This window comes from Eptatretus burgeri, chromosome 15 (assembly GCF_056783735.1).
Source record: "Eptatretus burgeri isolate ZD-2024b chromosome 15, Ebu_testis_v1, whole genome shotgun sequence".
Classification (NCBI taxonomy): Eukaryota; Metazoa; Chordata; class Myxini; order Myxiniformes; family Myxinidae; genus Eptatretus; species Eptatretus burgeri.
This window is the reverse complement of record NC_140975.1, coordinates 31,252,528-31,272,184: the sequence shown is the minus strand read 5'-3', so window position 1 is coordinate 31,272,184 and position 19,657 is coordinate 31,252,528. Positions and strand designations below refer to the sequence as shown.

Genomic DNA, 19,657 nt, shown 5'->3' with positions numbered 1-19,657 from the left:
TGTAATGTACTGAATGGGAGATGCTTAGCAGGCAGACACGGGCGGAGGAACAGTCGAGCCGGGCTGTGTTGCACAAGCGCGAGCGCGGGCGTACTCTGCCCGCGGCTCTCCTTTATTCCGTACGCACACGCACAAGCCGTGTTCGACTACTGCATTCCTACGACGCCTCAGGCGGCGCGCACACCTTGTATCCCTTGCAGATACGATGACCACTCCGACCACTCCCACACCACCATGCCCTTCCCCGTAGGCCCGCAGACTCCACCACACTCCTCCCCCCTAAAACTATGATTATTAAATGATCACCATTATAAGAAGCATAAACAACACGAAGGACTTCGGTATAATAATCATGAAAATAAAATGAAAACAACGAAGTATAACAGCACACCACATCATATAATGCGTGAAAGCGGGTTAATGGAGCTGCCCCGACCAGATTCCGAAGACACAGCACCTCCCAAACTCTGGCCGTGTTACCGATATGAAGCAGCAAGGCGAAAAAAACACAGCAGCCCTACCCAGCGGAAACGCCCCCAGGCGGCTCATGCTGACACGGCCCTCGCCGAGGTCGTGGCGATCTTTCGAGCCAACCTCCCCCGGCACCATCAAACGCCTCCGGCCCACTCCCCCCAGGCAGACCCGACGTAGATAAACATTCCGAGGCCGGAAGCCCGCTGTCTGGAAGCCGTGGCGCCAGCGGCAGCCTTGATCGACCTTGGCCGGGGGCGCTGAACAGCGCCGCTGGCTGTACGCACTTAATGCTCCAAAACAACTCACGCACCACAATCAGTTGAGACGCCAACGCCTGTCTAAACGGCCTTGAGCGAACACAGAGCTGCGCTCGCAGCCAGAGGTGGGGGTAACGCCGACCAGTGCACCAGTCTTGGTTCCGAGTCGATCTCCGAGACCCACATGGCAGCTAGACGGTCGCAATTCCATTTAAACCACACTTCAATCATAGGCTCGTTATAAATCACTACGAACATCACTCGAAGCATTGCACACTCATTTTTCCGTACAGCGCGGTCTTTTGATAAACTCCCAGCACATGACAAAGCAACTACCTGCGGCCCGGGACAATGGAAGGCCAACCCAACCTTTTTATTCGCCACCACTGCTCCCACATCACATTGATCATAATACCAACCCCATTGACTGATCTCAGCCAAATCCACTTTCACACGAGAACTGCTGGCATTTATTTCAACAACGTTAAACTGCATCACTAGAGCAAGGAAAAACACATATGCCATGAACAACAACCCACAACCCACATCACGAGTCCGTTTCTTGGTTGTCGACTCGATGTTGTGACTCGCGACTCCCTTTAACGCCACGGGCTCACCGCCACCTGTTGAAGCTGCCTGGACAACACCGACGCGCATTGCCTCACGAACGCTGCCGAAGCGCGGGAACTCATCGTGAGCGAAGCGCGGGAACTCATCGTGAGCGAAGCGCGGGAACTCATCGCGAGAGCTGATACGGCTCTCGCCGCTCCCGAACCGCACATCACCGCCGCAGGCAGCAACGAACGGTCGCTCCCGCTGCATCGACGCGGCCCACGCCGCCAGAGCCTCGCCCTCGGTACTCGACGAAGGCCTCGAAGAGAGCACTGGCACATCTGGAGGTACGAACCGGAGATCCAGTCCGAGGTGCGCCAGCCAGTCCCGACCCAAAAGGGCGGGCCCCTCCCCTCGTACAACGAACACCGAGAGCCGGGCGCGTCGATCTCGGTAGCGCAATGAGACGTCGGCCCTCGCAAGCGGTGCAATCGCTTCACCGGTGTACGTGTATAACGACAAGGCCGTCTTGACCAGGCGAATACCGCGAAGACCACGAGACGCCTGCTCACCCATGACCGACACTGCAGCCCCGGTATCCACGCAAAACACAGTCGGTTGGCCATTCACTTCGACCTCCACCGTGAAAGGCGTCGTCATCTTCGAACCAACGGAAAACAGACTCAACCGTGGTTGCATCTCCCGCTCCGGCTCGCCGGCATCGTCATGCCCCGGTTGCAGGCCGATCTCCAGGTCACTGGGGTCCTCCCGCACCTCGTCATCCAAGACCCCAACGGAGGCCCCCGCCATCCGACACACACGCTTCAAATGTCCCACCTTGTGACAATGCAAACACACGGTGTTCTTATACGGGCACATCTGTCGCAGGTGCGGACCCCCGCATCCCCAGCACCCCCGGAAAGCCCCTTCGCTCCCGGTGCGACCGTGCTGCGGTGCCCCTCATCCCGCACCGCCAGGCGCGTGTGCAACCTGCGGCACTTGAGCCATCGCTCGGACTCCGGGCTGCACGACCTGCGGCACTTGTGCGGTCACCGCGTGGACCTCGGGATTAGCCGACATGCCCCAGCTGGAGCTACTCATTACGTCCTGGCCAGCAATGGTGCGGACATCCGTGAGTGTCTGCTCGACAGACGAAGCAGTCGCGACCGCCGAGTCGAATGTGATGTCGGTCAACCGCAGGATGGCTGCTACCATCTTTGCGTCTCGCAGACCAGAAATAAAACGATCTCTGAGCCGTGCCGGACGCTCCTCTGTCGTGAATTTGCACGGCACAGCCGAATGCTTCACCCGTGCTACGAAGTCTGCAACGCGCTCCTCGCCACCCTTAGCGAGGTGATCGAACTGGAACCGCGCGAGATGTAACGACTTCTCTGGCGCCAAGTGGGTCTTCATTTTCGCCACGATGTCCTGAAACGATAGCACGTCATCACTGGGCCTATTTGGAGCCACCAAATCACTCAGCAGCCGGTAGTGCTCCGTTGATAGCGAGGCGAGCAAGATCGCCTTGCGTTTCTCTTCATCCTCTACATCATTCGCACGAAAGTAGCAACCTAACTGTTCAGAAAACAACTCGAACTCATCTCCCCCGAACACGGGTACGCGTCCGTGCGCCGTGCCCCGACCTTCTGCCATGGTCGTGCTGGCGAGACCCTTGGCTCCGTAGCTTGGAACCGCACGGGTTACTTGGTGCCCTGCACACGCCGATCCGAAGATCCTCGTCGCCAACTGTATTGTACTGAATGGGAGATGCTTAGCAGGCAGACACGAGCGGAGGAACAGTCGAGCCGGGCTGTGTTGCACAAGCGCGAGCGTGGGCGTACTCTGCCCGCGGCTCTCCTTTATTCCGTACGCACACGCACAAGCCGCGTTCGACTACTGCATTCCTACGACGCCTCATGCGGCGCGCACACCTTATATCCCTTGCAGATACGATGACCACTCCGACCACTCCCACACCACCATGCCCTTCCCCGTAGGCCCGCAGACTCCACCACATATGTAATCTATAATGCAATTTTTGTTGATTCCAAACCCATTGAATGTGATGAATATCATTTGACTCTTGTTCTCCAGGCAATAATGGGTACTTTTCAGCGAAAAGTTTCAGGAGAGCAGCAATTTACAAATCAAATAATGGCTTTTTTACCGAAAATACTGGCTCATAATATTTGAATACGCCTTTTCATGGTCAATTTGCTGAATTTTACACTTTCCTTATATCTACCACCAATACAATAAGAAAATAAGAGCATATCGCCAATTTCGCTAAAGTAGAATGGCGGCCATTTTGGAAAATGGTCGCCAAAGCTGACCAAGGCACAATCTCGGGTGGCTCCATATCTAGAATGGTTCGGAATACATTATTCTACATGTCTACCAATTTTGGTGCTTTTATGCAAATTTGAACAATTGATCTGAAATATCAGACTACGCAGCAGGACTATCTTGCTTTCATTGTTTATAACGTACATACATCAATTGACAATAATTATTTTGGAGTTAGCAGCTTCACAATCATAGTCCAGACCCACCAGCATGACCCCACCAACCTCAATGACCATCAACGTTTTGAAGAGTTAGACAGTCATGTAATCCCTCACAATAATGACTTCAACCCAGATCATCATGCCCCCATTTCCTTTCGGCTATGCTTCGCTCGGTTGACTTACTGAATATAAACCTCTACTTCATGACTATTGATTCTTGTGGATGAAAGCAACAAGACATTGATCGAGGTATGCTAACCGCCATGAGGAGCACGGAGAAGCTGATGTTTTGGATGTTAACCCTTCGACAGAGAAAAAGAAGGTTCTGAAGAAGGGGTAACGTCTAAAACATCAGCTTCTTGCTTCCCACAGCAATTATCATACCTTGATCAACCTCCTATTGAATTTGCTTGTTATTTATTTCGACACAAAATGGGGTACAATGCTACCCTGAAGTAGCATGGAATGTATGATGTACACAAAAACGCACAGTTTAAAAGCAAATTCAACCCCAGTGAACGCCCCAGTAATCTATTAGGAAGTTGCCACGTCTTGTCAGTGATTGGCTGTACAGCAACCAAGTGATACGGCACATTCATATCAGTCAATCAAGGATAAAGACATGGCAGCCTCCCCAGGAACTAGTGGGAAAATCATGAATGTGTTGTTTAAAATGGTGCATTATTTAATCTAGGGATGGAATAGTGCAACAATGCGATACAATGATCAGACGTCATAATTCTGAGCTTTGCCTTATGTTTCAGTTTAAAAGACTATGACATTGGAAGGGTGGAAGTTGGAAAACATGAGATGGATGTGGTGGTCTGGAGGGAAGAAGAGAATGGTCATTTTTATAAAGTGTTATTAAACTAGTACTTTCTTGTTGCATGATTTTAAAGCTAAGATGTGATTATTTTTCACAGTGATGTAATTTACTCACCAGTATCGCAATTGAAGCATCGAATGCACTCCCGCAGTTTAGACAAGCCATTGGAAAAGGTGTCTCGCGGACAAGCAGCACATTGCGTTTCGGCCATTGAGGAGCAGTGGGATTTGACAAACTCTCCTGGGAAATAGCAACATGTCACGGCATTAAGTTTGAGCAATTTTTGTTTGTTTGTTTGTTATTCCTTTCAACGTCTCTGGATGGTTTCTTTTGAAGGTGAAGACATCCATAAAGTGTAAACAGCACCTGGAGCCAGCACCCAGAGACTGATGCAGTGCTCAAACCCCCCCCCCCCCCCCATAAATTATGGCAGGAATTAGCAATTTGGCCAGGAACTAGCACCTGCAACATGATGGCCCTCTCTTTTCAGTCTGGCACATGGTAAGAATGATAACAAACATATAGTGTTGAAGTTTGTGAGCCAAGGGCTTCAGATAACAGAACAGGTCTATGTAGAGTGTAGCAAGTATATTCAGTACCTTAAATTCCTCAACACCAGGTTGAAACATGACTTAATTTGGGAAAATTACAGCATTGTTCTGGATAACACAGTAACATAGCCCATACCTGCTGGACATTTATGACAACATGAGCCATTGTGTTCATACAAGCCAGGTGCGCACGTCTCTCTGCGAAGTCTCCAGACCTGCACAAAAACGGAGTGAAAATTAGTTAGTCTTACAATATTTATTTGCAGTAAAAGTGAAATCTGGTCAATATGTGATCTTCAGTTTGAATTTGGGGCTACTGTTATTAACAGGTGAACAATTACTCAACACATGACTTTCATAGACTTTTAGGCATTCTTCTGGATTTGTACATCATGAAGTATGATGCTTTGATTCATAATCCCTCACATCGAGGACACATTCATGATGGATGCCACTTCAAGTGACGTCAGGCCTTACAAGAACTACTTTAATTAATACCTCCGCCATCGAAGGTGAAGGAGGTGATGTTTTCACCCCTCTCTGTCTGTTTGTTACTTGCAAAATCGAAGATTTTTCAAGTATATCGGTCAGTCGACTTTGTTATTCTGTTGGATTCGATATATACATATATATGTATGTATGTATGTATATGTATATATCTGTATATATATATATATATATATATATATATATATATATATATATATATATATATATATATATATATATATATATATATATATATATATATATATATATATGTATATATATATATATATATATATATATATATATATATATATATATATATATATATATATATGTATATATATATATATATATATATATATATGTATATATATATATATATATATATATATATATATATATGTATGTATATATATATATATATATATATATATATATATATATATATATATATATATATATATATATATATATATATGAGATATCTCTTACCGGGCGTAGTGGCGTGCGCCTGTAATCCGGCTACTCGGAGGCTTGGGTTGGAGGATCGCTTGAGGACGGGGGCTCTGCACTGGGCAGGGTGTAGAGCAGCCCGGAATCATGGCGAAACCCAAATCCTGATCCCTGTGTCGTAAGAGGCGACCAGGGTTGCGTCAGGAAGGGCATCCGGCGTAAAACCTGTGCCAAATCAGTATGCGGATAATAACGGATGATCCGCTGTGGCGACCCCTAACGGGAGCAGCCGAAAGATGAACACAACATGAGATATCTCTTATTGTCGGGTTTTCCGGCTGTGTGTGTGTGTGTGTGTGTGTGTGTGTGTGTGTGTGTGTGTGTGTGTGTGTGTGTGTGTGTCTGCAACGAGAGGCTCCACAGCATGAACCAGCGAACCGATTTCGATGAAACTTTGCCAACAGATGCCATATAGTCTGTGAATGTGCGCGTTTGAATTTTGTTGCCCAGCAACCGCCCGTTGCTGTCCAGCGGCCGAAAAACCGCGTACAGTATATTCAATACTTGTCCTTCAGTTTTGAATGTAGAGAAACGAGACTTCGGCATTAAACGCTTCGAGATATTTAGAAAATTTTACTCGAGCCGATTTTTGATTGAGGTTTTATTTTTCAAATGGTAGTCCTTCAAGAATTGGGCTATTTGCCGTCATTTAAGGTGTGTATACAGTGTTTGTAAGGAACTACACCGTGGTTCCACCTTCGATCTCTCCTCGATCCAAACGTTATTGACCAAAGTGAAAAGTGTGGTATAGCCTGCGGGCATGCAGGGCGGGGCATGATGAGGGGAGGAGTGGTCGTGGTGGTCATCGTGTCTGCCAGGGATATAAGGTGTGCGCGCCGCCTGAGGCGTTGTAGTAATGCTGGAGTCGCCCGGCTCGTGAGTGTGCTGAATACGCAATAAAGGAGAGCCGTGGGCAAAGTACGCCCGCGCCCGCGCTCGCGCTTGTGCAACACAGCCCGGCTCGACTGTTCCCCCGCTCGTGTCTGCCTGCTAAGCATCTTCTATGCAGTACACCACAGTTGGCTGACGAGGATCTTCGGATCGGCGTGTGCAGGGCGGCAAATAACCCGTGCGGTTCCAGGCTACGGAGCCAAGGGTCTCGCCAGCACGAGCATGGCAGAAGGTCGGTGCACGGCGCACGAACGCGTGCCCGCCTTCGTCGGAATCGACTTCGGCCACGTCGAGTGGGCAACGGCCGTGCTCAGTGTTTGTTTTATTGAGGCACGTCAGATCGGGGGAATGATTTCTGCAGAGCCACGGCTAAAGAACGAGGACACACGGTTCGGCTCGAACGCGGCGTTGGACGTCGCGCGAGCTCTGAAGAATGTCCGGGGTCTCGATGGTCGGGGCACAGCAGGTGGTCCGGGGGTCAGCGCGATGGGCCAGGCACGCACGGCCACGCGCACGGTCTGCGGCGCGGGTCGTGGGCGAGCGTTGCAATGCAATCACTCGGACGGTGGTCTGAGCACTCGAGGTCGTCTACGGTGTGTGGGCCGAGGGTCATCGCCCATCGTTACAGTCATAGATGGCGGTGTGCGAAGCGATCCTTCTGTCCCGGGTCAAGACCTACCGCCAGTATGGTGTTCAGTGCATGGCGTGCACGGTAACGCCCCGGGTCAAGTTTTGCGGCCGGGGCACAGAGATTCCAGCGACCCGGAGCGGGAGATGCTGCCGGAGTTAGACCTGCTTCCAATTGATCCGGAGATGACAAGATCAGTGGCAGGGGAGGTTGAAGTGATCGGGGCACTGATTGGGTGTCGAATTGAGGCCACTCGTGCTGCCCGCGCATCGCGCCCGTACACCGGCGAAGCGGTTGCGCCGCTTGCAGCGCCCGACGTCTCGGTGCTTTACCGGGGGCGAAGCGCCCTACTCACGGTGTTTGCGGTGCGAGGGGAGGGGGCTGTTTGCGGTGCGAGGGGAGGGGCCCGCCCTTTTGGGTCGGGACTGGCTGGCGCACCTCGGGCTGGATCTCCGGTTCGTACCTCCAGGTGTGCCGGTGCTCTCTTCGATGCTTTCGTCGAGTACCGAGGGCGAGGTTCTGGCGGCGGGAGCCGCGTCGATGCAACGGGAGCGGCCGTTCGTTGCTGCCTGCAATGGCGGTGTGCGGTTCGGGAGCAGCAGGGGCCGTGCCAGCTCTCGCGATGGGCTCTCGCGCGTCGGCGGCGTGCATGGTGCGAGGTGCGGTGTTGTTCGGGCAGCTTCAACAGGTTGCAGTGAGCCCGTGGCGTTAAAGGAAGTCGCGAGTCACAGCATCGAGTCGACAACCAAGAGGCGGACTCGTGATGTGGGTTGTGGGTTGCTGTTCATTGCATATTTGTTTTTCCTTGCTCTAGTGATGCAGTTTAACGTTGTTGAAATAAATGCCAGCAGTTCCCGTGTGAGAGTGGGTTTGGTGGAGATCAATCGATGGGATTTGTATGATGATCAATGTGATGTGGTGGCTTTGGGAGCGGTGGTGGCGAATAAAAAGGTTGGGTTGGCCTTCCATTGCCCCAGGCCACGGGTAGTTGCTTTGTCGGGTGCTGGGATTTTATCAAGAGTTTGCAATGGTTCAAATGTTATTCCTATTGATTTATGACGAGCTTATGGTTGAAGTGTGGTTTAAATGGAATTGCTACCATCTAACTGCCGTGTGGGTCTCGGAGATCGACTCGGAGCCGGGACTCGTGCGCTGGTCGGCGTTACCCCCACCTCTGCTTTCAGCGAGGTCAGACGTGCCTGGCGCCTGGGGCGTGGCTCTCTGGGTGCGCTCAAGGCCGTTTTGGCCATGCGGTGGGATCTCAACTGATTATGGTGCGTGGGGGTTGGGGAGTGTTTGTTGCTTCCAGCCAAGGGTGCTGTTCAGCGCCCCCACCAAGGTCGGTCGGGTCTGGCGGTGGCGCCGCGGGTTCCAGACAGTGGGGGTCCGGCCTCGAAAGGTTTATCTGTTTCAGGTCTGCCTGGGGAGAGGTGCCGCCTTATGGGCCGGAGGCGTTTGATGGTGCCGGGGGAGGTCGGGAGGTCGCCGCGACCTCGCCAAGGGCCATGTAAGCATGAGCCGCCTGGGGGCGTTTTCGCTGTGTAGTGCTGCTGTGCTTCTCCAGTAGCTCGCTTCCACGCATTATATGATGTGATGTGCTGTTATACTTCGCTGTTTTCTTTTTTGTGCCTTGTCTACTGTTATACCGTAGTCCTTCGTGCTGTTTATGCTTATTATGATGGTGATCATTTAATAATCATACTTTTAGGAGGGAGGAGTGTGGTATAGCCTGCGGGCATGCAGGGCGGGGCATGATGAGGGGAGGAGTGGTCGTGGTGGTCATCGTGTCTGCCAGGGATATAAGGTGTGCGCGCCGCCTGAGGCGTTGTAGTAATGCTGGAGTCGCCCGGCTCGTGAGTGTGCTGAATACGCAATAAAGGAGAGCCGCGGGCAAAGTACGCCCGCGCTCGCGCTTGTGCAACACAGCCCGGCTCGACTGTTCCCCCGCTCGTGTCTGCCTGCTAAGCATCTTCTATCCAGTACACCACAAAAAGGATCCAAAATAAATGGAATCACCGGCATTTCTGTCTTTGTGGATTTCTAATAATATAATATGTTTATTTATTTACTGAAAACGATTCCACGACCCACACTCCACCTTCAATTATTTACCGAAAACAATTCCATGACCCACACACCACCTCCAATTATTTATTTATTGACTGAAAACGATTCCACGACCCACACACCACCTCCAAATATTTATTTATTTACCGAAAACGATTCCACGACCCACACTCCACCTCCAATTATTTATTTATTTTCCGTAAACAATTCCATGACCCACACACCACCTCCAATTATTTATTTATTGACTGAAAACGATTCCACGATCCACACACCACCTCCAATTATTTATTTATTTACCGAAAACGATTCCACGACCCACCCTCCACCTCCAATTATTTATTTATTTACCGAAAACGATTCCACGATCCACACACCACCTCCAATTATTTATTTATTTACCGAAAACGATTCCACGACCCACAAACCACCTCCAAATATTTATTTATTTACCGAAAACGATTCCACGATCCACACACCACCTCCAATTATTTATTTATTTGCCGAAAACGATTCCACGACCCACACTCCACCTCCAATTATTTATTTATTTTCCGTAAACAATTCCATGACCCACACACCACCTCCAATTATTTATTTATTGACTGAAAACGATTCCCCGACCCACACACCACCTCCAATTATTTATTTATTTACCGAAAACGATTCCCCACCCACACACCACCTCCAATTATTTATTTATTTACCGAAAACGATTCCACGAGCCACACACCACCTCCAATTATTTATTATTTAAAGTGGGAGTGGCGTAGGAAAGTGGGCGTGGCTTATAAAAATATTGTGGCTCAGGAGGTGTGGTCAAACAAGAGCATTGAGAGAAGTTTATCGGGGTGTGTGTGTGTGTGTGTGTGTGTGTGTGTGTGTGTGTGTGTGTGTGTGTGTGTGTGTGTGTGTGTGTGTCTGCAATGAGAGGCTCCACAGCAAAAACCAGCAAACCGATTATTTTTCAAATGGTAGTCCTTCAAAAATAGGGTGTCTATTTACCGTCATTTTTTATGAGGAGTGCCAGTTGGCAAAATACGCAATAGGAAAAATTTTGCCAGGCAGAGGAACAATTGAATGTGAACCAATACGTCTTGGCAATGAATCTTCGTCGGTGGATCTGTCAGAATGAAAAGCATCGTATCCAGCGCTTCGATCCTAGTGAATCCCTCGTCGCCTACCGGCTTGTTTGTCTGTTTGTCTGTTTGTCTGATTGTCGCCTACAGGTCACAATTTTAAAACGATCTTCACGAAACTTCACCACATGGTAAAGTTTGTTATACGGAAGAAGCCTTTTGTTTTTTAGGTCAAAAGGTCAACATAAGCCAAAGGTCAACAACTTAGGTGAGATTTCTAAAATCCTCAATTTTCATCCGATTGACTTGAAATCTGAAGAGGATTTATATTTCAGGTCACTGAATTCAACCAGCCAATTATTTTTTGAGGTCAACATTGACCAAAAGGTCAACATGGGCCCAAGGTCAACAACCTCGGTGGGATTTCTAAAATTGTCAATTTTCATCCGATTGACTTGAAATTTGAAGAGGAGTTGCATATTTGGTCATTTAATTCAACCACCAATTATTTTTGAGGTCAAATTTGTTTCATGGATTTTGCAAGTACGTATGGTGCTGTGCACTGCGTCTTCTTGTTAATTGCCAGAATCCTTCGGATTTCGGCAATTATGTTGGTCGGTTGTGTGTGTCATTCTGTGTGTTTGTGTGTGTCTGTTTGTTTGTGTGTTTGTTTACCCTGGAGCAGCCACACCATTTCAGCGATCATGACCAAATTGGGTACAGACGTCGGCCATGGTCTAACTTAGACACTTGTCGGTTTTGGTGAATCTAGGTCAAAGGTCAAGGTCAAGGTCACCGAAATTCTTATTTTCGCAATAACGTCCCCTAAAATGGTCGTATCGACTTCAAACCAAATCCAAAATGTGCATCTTCCAATACTGCATCCAACCATATGTCTCATTGGGGTGTCACACCAACACCCTTCTTAGCGGTCGGGGGTCGAATGTCAGGGTGGTCGGGTCAAAAATTACAAATTGCGATAAAAACGCCATTTCAAGTCCGATTGACTTCCAAGTTATGATCATGACCAAACGAAGTGCTATAACTCATTAAACGGTAGCAATATCGACTTATAAGAACCAAATTGATTTCCAGGTTTTTGTTTTTTTCAGAGATCATGGAGATATGACAAAGTTATTCCGGCAATTCCTTGCTCAACGAGCAATTTCATTTGTTTGTTTGCTTGTCCGTTTGTTTGTGTACAGGACATCTCAAAAAGTTGTGGACGGATCTGAATGAAATTTTGTGGACAGGTTGGGTGTGTGACAAGGACGAATTGATTCGATTTTGGTGAAGATCCAGATCTGGATCCGACTACAAGAATTTTTAAAGTGATTCTTCACCATTGATGGATGGATAGGTCTCAAAAACGATATATAGCACGATATTTCAAAAAGTTATTGGGCCAGATATGTTCTCATGGATCAGGCATTACGGGTCGGAGGTATGCGCTCTACCGAGTGCCCTTCTAGTTAAATGTTGAATTGCTGTGAACGGTCTCCAAGGAACGAGATGGAGGTGCAAAGTTCATCACGAGCTGTGTCATTAAGAGGCAGCAGATTCTTAAAACGATTTCTAGACTTGAGCATAAATAATTAATCTGACATGGGCTGTGGCACAACAATCAGGAATGATTCAAGATCACCAATACATGAAGAATGGCCAAGTTCAGTACAATGGTATATGATGTCGAATTTGTTTTTAAAACACAATGCCTGGGTATATACTCGTTTTATCACGTGGCGAAGCTTTTAATGACCGGGAATGATAATACGGTCCAAAGTTCATTGACATTATTGCTTGGAATGGAAATCTCAATGCTTTATGGGCGAGGTGAGTTTGTTGTGCAAACTTAAAATATAGCCACAGGAGGAGATAATTTGAGCCATTGGGGAGATCTATGTCCTAACCGGATTTTCACCTCGACTCAACCTCACTTAATAATAACATCCTCATTCCATTAGAATTAACCAACATAACCCATTAATGTCTAAGCCAAGCAACTGACCCACAATGGCTCACTCTATTCGAGAAGCACAGTGGGATCTTATACAAACTGAATGCAGATGGGACAGTCGGCTTTACATTCCATGCCAAATAAGGAAATGCTTCAGGATGTAGCGCCCCTGATGGCACTGCACCAGGGTGGCAATTCTTTCGGATTCGACTCCCCAAGGGAACAAATCTACGACCGAATGGCTCAGAGGAAAGCTTACCCACCAACCAAGATAATCTGCCTTCAATCGGTCTACAATCACATGGATGAAGACAAGTGTTCTAAATGAAGATTAGAAGGGCACTCGGTGGAGCGCATACCTCCACCATGCAATGCCTGATCAACAAGAACATACCGGGCCCACTACATTTTTGAAATATCATGCTGTACATCGTTTTTGGCCCAATCTCTCAATCGTGAAGAATCACTTAGAATTTATCGTAGTCAGATCCATATCTGGATCTTCACCAAAATTGAATCAATTCGTTCAAGTCACACACCTAACATATCCAGCAAGTTTCGTCCGAATCCGTCCACAACTTTTTGAGATATCCTGCACACAAACAGACAAAAAAAACAGACAAGCCAGTAGGCGGTGATGGGTCGTCGAGCATGGAAACTATAAGATATAGAGCAAAATGGATGTCATGTAGTGGATAGGGAATCACCTTAAGATTATGCATATCAAATCTCATCCAGTTCCATCTACTGATAACTACTCGGTATCCATTTGAATGAAAAGTACCGAAAATGCGGTTTGAAATTGGAAATCCCCAAAGTTTGAGGGGGTGCTGTGGGTGAAGAAAGATCTAAATCGAAAATCGGTTCGATCGTTTATGCACAATGCATTCCAGATGATCAGTGTGAATTTTCATGACCATCCGACCATAACCCAAGGAGGAGTAGCATTTGGCGCGAAGGCACCTCCAGCTCTCGCATATTATCGATTTTTGCACTAATTGACCTTTGACCCCTGATCTAAGCGAAATCGGCCAATATATCCTGAGGCAAAGTTGTAGTACTCATTGAGTACCATGAACCTGCAAAGTTTCATTCGTATCGATGCACTCACCTGGTCGCTAGGGGGCCTTCAATTTTTGCCAATTTTCGCGCATAACCTAATTGTAGGGGGAGCTGCGGGTAAAGTATTCCATGCATCATAAAAACCGGAATATATTTGATAGAGCATCACTTGTAGATCATTCGTGCCAAATTTTATAACCCCAAGTGGGATAATGGCTTTCGGAATTGATTTCGCGTGAACGGTACCGATTTTGAAGGTTTTTCGGTTGTTGCTAGGGAACCAAAGCATCCCTAGCAACCATCACAATTTCCAAAGCACTAGGTCATAAGATGTACCTACCACCCGAGTTTGGTCAAAATCCACCCATGTTTACTTCCAATTATGCTGATGACAAACGACCAAACATCCAAACAAACAGACAGAATTACTGACAAATCAAGGTCACCTATTTCGGCGACCCAATAAATGAGGATTGTCAACGAACATTGTCAATTGAATGCATGAGCAAGACAAAGGCATTTTAGGTGTTGACAATGATGAAATATGTCCAAGAGATATGTAAAACAATACATACATGCGTGGCATTTACCGTTAGCAATCAAGAATCGGAGTTTACTTCTTATTCTTCTTCTTCCAATAAAGAAGAGGGACATTCGTCTATGAGAGACTAATTTTCATGGTGAATGTTTGAAATGTCCACGTATTTGACATAGTTTATGGGAGACCTTCACCTATGATGGAGGATTTCAGATGGCGACAGGGGTTCCTCATAACTGCAGTTGACTGTATAGTAACTGGAAAAATAATTATATTTGAACATTTAATGTCTGCCTGATCAGTTGAGGGAAAAGTTTCCAACAGCCTGATTCAGCAACTTTGTTCACTCAAGTGAGCTCATTCAATTAATTTAGTCGTGTTTGTTACCTGCACAGGTTTTGTTTTCTTATTTAATTCACTTACATGATTCACGAGTCATATTACACAAGGAACTTAATGGCGCAGGAGGAGGTCATTCTGCTCATCGTGCCTTGCTAAACCAATTCCAATATCGTCACCAATTCACATACAAGATTCCTCTCATGCACACGAGCCAATATCCCCATACCCCTCTATATAAAATGCCTCCACATACTGTACCTACATAATTCCCATTTAAACTTATCCACCCCTCCACTGCTACTACAAACAGGGAGACCATTCCATACAATAACCACTCTCTGACTGAAAGACCCTGCCTTAAAACTGTCCTAACTCTCGCCTTTTTTAAACTCTCAAACTATGACCCCTGGACCCTGGTCCTAAGACTGTCGACTGCTGAAAAACTCCACTGCACCTATCTTGTCCACACCCTTCATTATATTAAACATCTCAATCTGATCCCCTCGTAATTGCCTTCTTTCCAATGAATAAAGTCCTGACTCCTTCAAACATTCCTCATACCTAAGTCTAGCTCGCCTTGGAATCAAACTAGTCGCTCGACACTGTACCTGCTCTATGGCAGCGATGTCCATCCTCAGATGTAGTGGCCAAAACTGCACACAATATTCTAGATGAGGCCTCACTAAATTCCTGTACAGTGTAAACAACTACCTCTTTTAATTTAACTTGTCCCCCCCTACAAATACAACAGAAAACCTTGTTAGCTTTACCAACATAAAACACACCCTGGCACTGTGCTATCGGCTTACCTCCGTTTATATTTTTAAATGTAAAAAAAACTTTGCCTGTGGCATTTTTCGAACTTTTATCCTTGTGTTTTCCGTGTCGACAGACATAATCTGATTGTGCTTATTTGTATGTACAACGAGACATAAGTGGCATGTCTTTCACAGCATTCTGTCAAATAAACTAACTCCTGTTTATATTTTTTAAGATTAAAAAGAAACTTTGCCTGTGGCATTTCTTTGGAACTTTTATCCTTGTGTTTTCTATGTCGACAGACATAATCTGATTGTGCTTACTTGTATGTACAGCTAAACATAAGTGAAGATATTTTGTCAAATAAACTTAAGTGATACATGTTCCAAAAATGTCTGCATTATCAATAAGCAATTTATATAAATACCAGTGAAGTATGCTTGAACACTGCAAGCAACTACCTGGGTGCATCCTACATGCGTCTATCAAAAATAATAAATGTCAGTGTGTGTCAGTCAGTCAGTCAGTCATTCAGTGAGTCTCCTCCATAAATCCAAAACCATGAAACCTATCAGCCCCAAACTTTGCAAGCATACCAAGGGAACTCCAAAAGGAGTGCATGAATGACAACTGGGTGTTTGGGTAAATTTAATCACCCCTTTAGAAGATAATTAATGGTATAACCAGAAACAGGCAGTCTTTGGCCAGCTTGCGTTCAGCTCGCTCAACCCAGGGTCTTAATGGGCCATTTTGTCTGCTCAGCTCAAAAATGCCTTGCCTTGGAACAGGTCAGTATCTGTATGATAAAGCTTCATACCGACGAATCGCTGATCACCGACCTTCATAACCTACGAATCACTGGATACATCGCAATGCTTAAAATGCCCGGACATGCCAGTGTTTGTGCCTTTATTTGTGAAGAGGCTGCGGCCGGCCCGTCTGAAGGATGAGGGAAGTCACAGCAGAAGGTTGAGCCATCACCAAGTAGATAAAGGGGATTTTCCCAGAGAATTAAAAGTCAATGAGGTCACAACTAACATGGGGAGAGGGTGTTTATTCAAAATTTGAAAGCAATAATTGGCTCAGTAGAAGTAGAAGCTGAGATTGAGATTTTACCTGTAATTATAAAAGTCACAAAGCACTGATTTGAATCACATTAGCACCAGTGTGCGTTCATTCCACTTTACTCCACCGTGCTTGGGCCGATTTAATGGCCGGCTTTATGTCCCCAATTTGAAGGTCCTTCATGGAAAGTCTCATGCAGCTGCTAGATTGTGCAAGTAGTCATAGATTAGAGGATCGGGGTGTTCATCCTCTGTCCATTGCCATCTCAATCCCTCCACCTTTCCTCCCACTTTAGAGGTGCTAAACAGCTAGTAGTCCATCACAGAGTTAGTGTCTCACAACGTTGCTTTCCTATCTCCTCAATTGTAATCAAAGGCAGAGATTAATTATAAAATACTGAAGATGTTATTTCCGATTTATTTGCCGTATTGCATTGCCACCATGCTAAGCTACATCGATCGGTGTGTCCCGCCATTACACATTGGGGTACACATAACCTCATGGACACAAAGGTATGAATGGAATGTGCCAGAGGCATTTGTTCGACCATGAACAGGTAAATCAGAATGTCAGGTAATGGAACAGGTGCTGGGAAACAGGTTTTTTGTACATGTGGGCAAATTATCTTTCCGGTGCAGCCATGTGGATATTTGTTTAAAAAAAACAAAAAAAGGTTATTTTGGGGGGTTTTTTTTTAAGAAAGAATAAATGTGTAGTTTACTGTGTCCCATTGTCATGTTGTCTGTTTTGGACATGGAAAGCCACTTTTAAAGTATGTAAACGACATCGTTTGATTTTCAAAGGGTCCACAAAACTTTATGCCCTGTTTGTGAGATGTGATTGAATCAGTTGCTGTGTGCAGGAATAAAGGGACTCACAGTTTGTAAGAGATTTGTGTGGACTGTGGTGCTTTCCTTTGTCGCCTGTTTCAGGATTTTTTTTTTTTTAAAGAACTCCCATCATAGCAATCATGCCTATTAAATATATGGAGAATGTCTGTCGTTTTTAATGCAGCTGTCTTTTATTAATGTGTGCATATCATTTGTTCAACCTCATCACATTGGGTTTGTTATCTTCATGTTTTAATGTGAGAGAGTTGTAAGATAAATGCATTTGTTGAAGGAGTGGAAAAGAGATCGCTGAGCATATTAGGAAATCTTCCTGCATCATTGTTATATTGAAATGGAAATGTGGTACAGGCACGGTTGGGCCCAATGACATGTTTTCGCTCAGTTTGTGGCTGTTTCTTCGTGAAGACAATAAACATCCCCTTCAGCATGGTATCTTTTTATCAGAATATGCCTTTGAGTTGATAACTTGAAAAAGTAATTCATTTAGTCCTCCTGGTCTCCAGCAATTCACATCGTTGGTCTTCATACACGTTGTTGCATCAGACTATGACGAGTAATAGACTTTGTTCCATCAGACTATGATGAGTAATAGACTTTGTTCCACCAGACTATGACGAGTGGTGCCAAGACAGTAAATAGTTCTGTGGCTGAAAAATACAGGGTCCAAAGCCAAGAACCCCTTTTCAGGAAGAATATTCAGGCATATAACTTCCTTACTGATGTCCCTGTACTGACTGATATGCTGACCTTGAGTTACTGAGCTGACCTTGAGTTACTACCCAGATGGCCAGTGCTATCAGGCTTGTACTGGTATTTGGTCAGCAGTGTCAGCCTGCAATTAGGTCAATACTGGCAATTACAGGAACACAGATCCAGTTGTTGAGGTTGTGGCAATATACCTCCAAAGTTTGGATATTTCACTTTATTCAAGAGTCCAAAACATAACACCAGGTGGACACATTCGACCGTCCTTTCTGACTTATGCAAGTCAACAGAAAGGTCAATGGATCATCGATATATAATGTACTATCAAATACCACCAGTCACTTTGATGGGAATACGAAAATGTGGAGAGAGAAGGAGGAGGGAGGGAGAGAGAAGGGTGGGGGGGAGAGGTGGGAGAGTAAGGATGTAGAGGGCAAAAGAGAGAGGAGCGGTGTGGGAGTGATGAAGGAAGAAGAGTGAGGAGGGATGGGGGAGGGGAAGGCAGAGTGAGGTGAGAGGAAGAGAAGGCAGATGTGCGGTATAGCATTAATTATATTATGATTCATACTGTGTCCAGAGGCATGAAAATGATTCTGCATAGAATAACAGTGAAGATGGAAACAAAATTATTTCTGAAATCCATTTTCTACCAGTCATGCTATCAATACAACTCGGAGACAAACACCACCCAGACACGTCTGGAAACAAAACCCGCCGGATACGTCTGGAGCCAAGCCGTCTGGAGACAAACACCACCCGGACACGTCTGGAGACAAAACCCGCCGGATGCGTCTGGAGCCAAGCCGTCTGGAGACAAACACCGCCCGGACAAGAACAACACCTGGAAACGTCTGGAGATAAATATCGTCCAGAGACAAACAAGGCCTGGAAACAAACTTCGTATGGAGACAAACAATGCCCAGACATAAACGCCACCTGGACATGCCAGAGACAAACACCACCCGGAGATAAACACTGCCCAGAGACAAACACCGTCCGGACATAATCACCGCTCAAACACATCTGGAGACAGAGAGAGACAGAGAGAGACGGAGAGAGATGTGTGAGAGGATGCTGCACTGTATTATGATGAGTGGATGGAAAAAGGATGGGACAAGGATGGGACAGAGAGTAGAGAGAGAGAGAGGAGAGAGAAAATGTTATGCTTTATGAGCAAAACAGATGCACACACACACACACACACACACACACACACACACACACACACACACACACACACACACACACACACACACACACACACACACACACACACACACACACACACACACACACACACGGCTGATATCAGCTATTTTTCGGGAATCAGCAGATTGGAGTTAGTGTGATTACCGACCAGACTACGTACTGAAAACAACCCAAAAACCTTGAGTAGCTTTCACTGTTGTTTTGGGAGAATTTCAATCAATAAATTTTTTAAAACAACATTGCATTATAGACGTTTCAAGGAGATGTGCACAAACATGAATCTTTATAAAATAGCAGTACAAGTGACGGGTGGAAAAAAGTTTGGCTTGGTAATT

At 46.2% G+C, this 19,657-nt stretch overlaps 1 protein-coding gene across 2 annotated transcripts in view; it reads right to left on the bottom strand.

Annotated features, from left to right (window-relative positions):
• The window catches only part of LOC147011839 (tumor necrosis factor receptor superfamily member 14-like), a 100,834-nt gene that overhangs the window by 48,748 nt on the left and 32,429 nt on the right, over positions 1 to 19,657 (bottom strand). For both annotated transcript variants that reach the window (XM_085857219.1, XM_085857220.1), the window contains exons 2-3: positions 5,304 to 5,382; positions 4,731 to 4,856 (exon numbers count right to left, since the gene is read on the bottom strand). In XM_085857219.1, the coding sequence (XP_085713345.1) occupies positions 4,731 to 4,856; positions 5,304 to 5,382 (205 nt within the window). The remainder of the gene's footprint in view (positions 1 to 4,730; positions 4,857 to 5,303; positions 5,383 to 19,657) is intronic.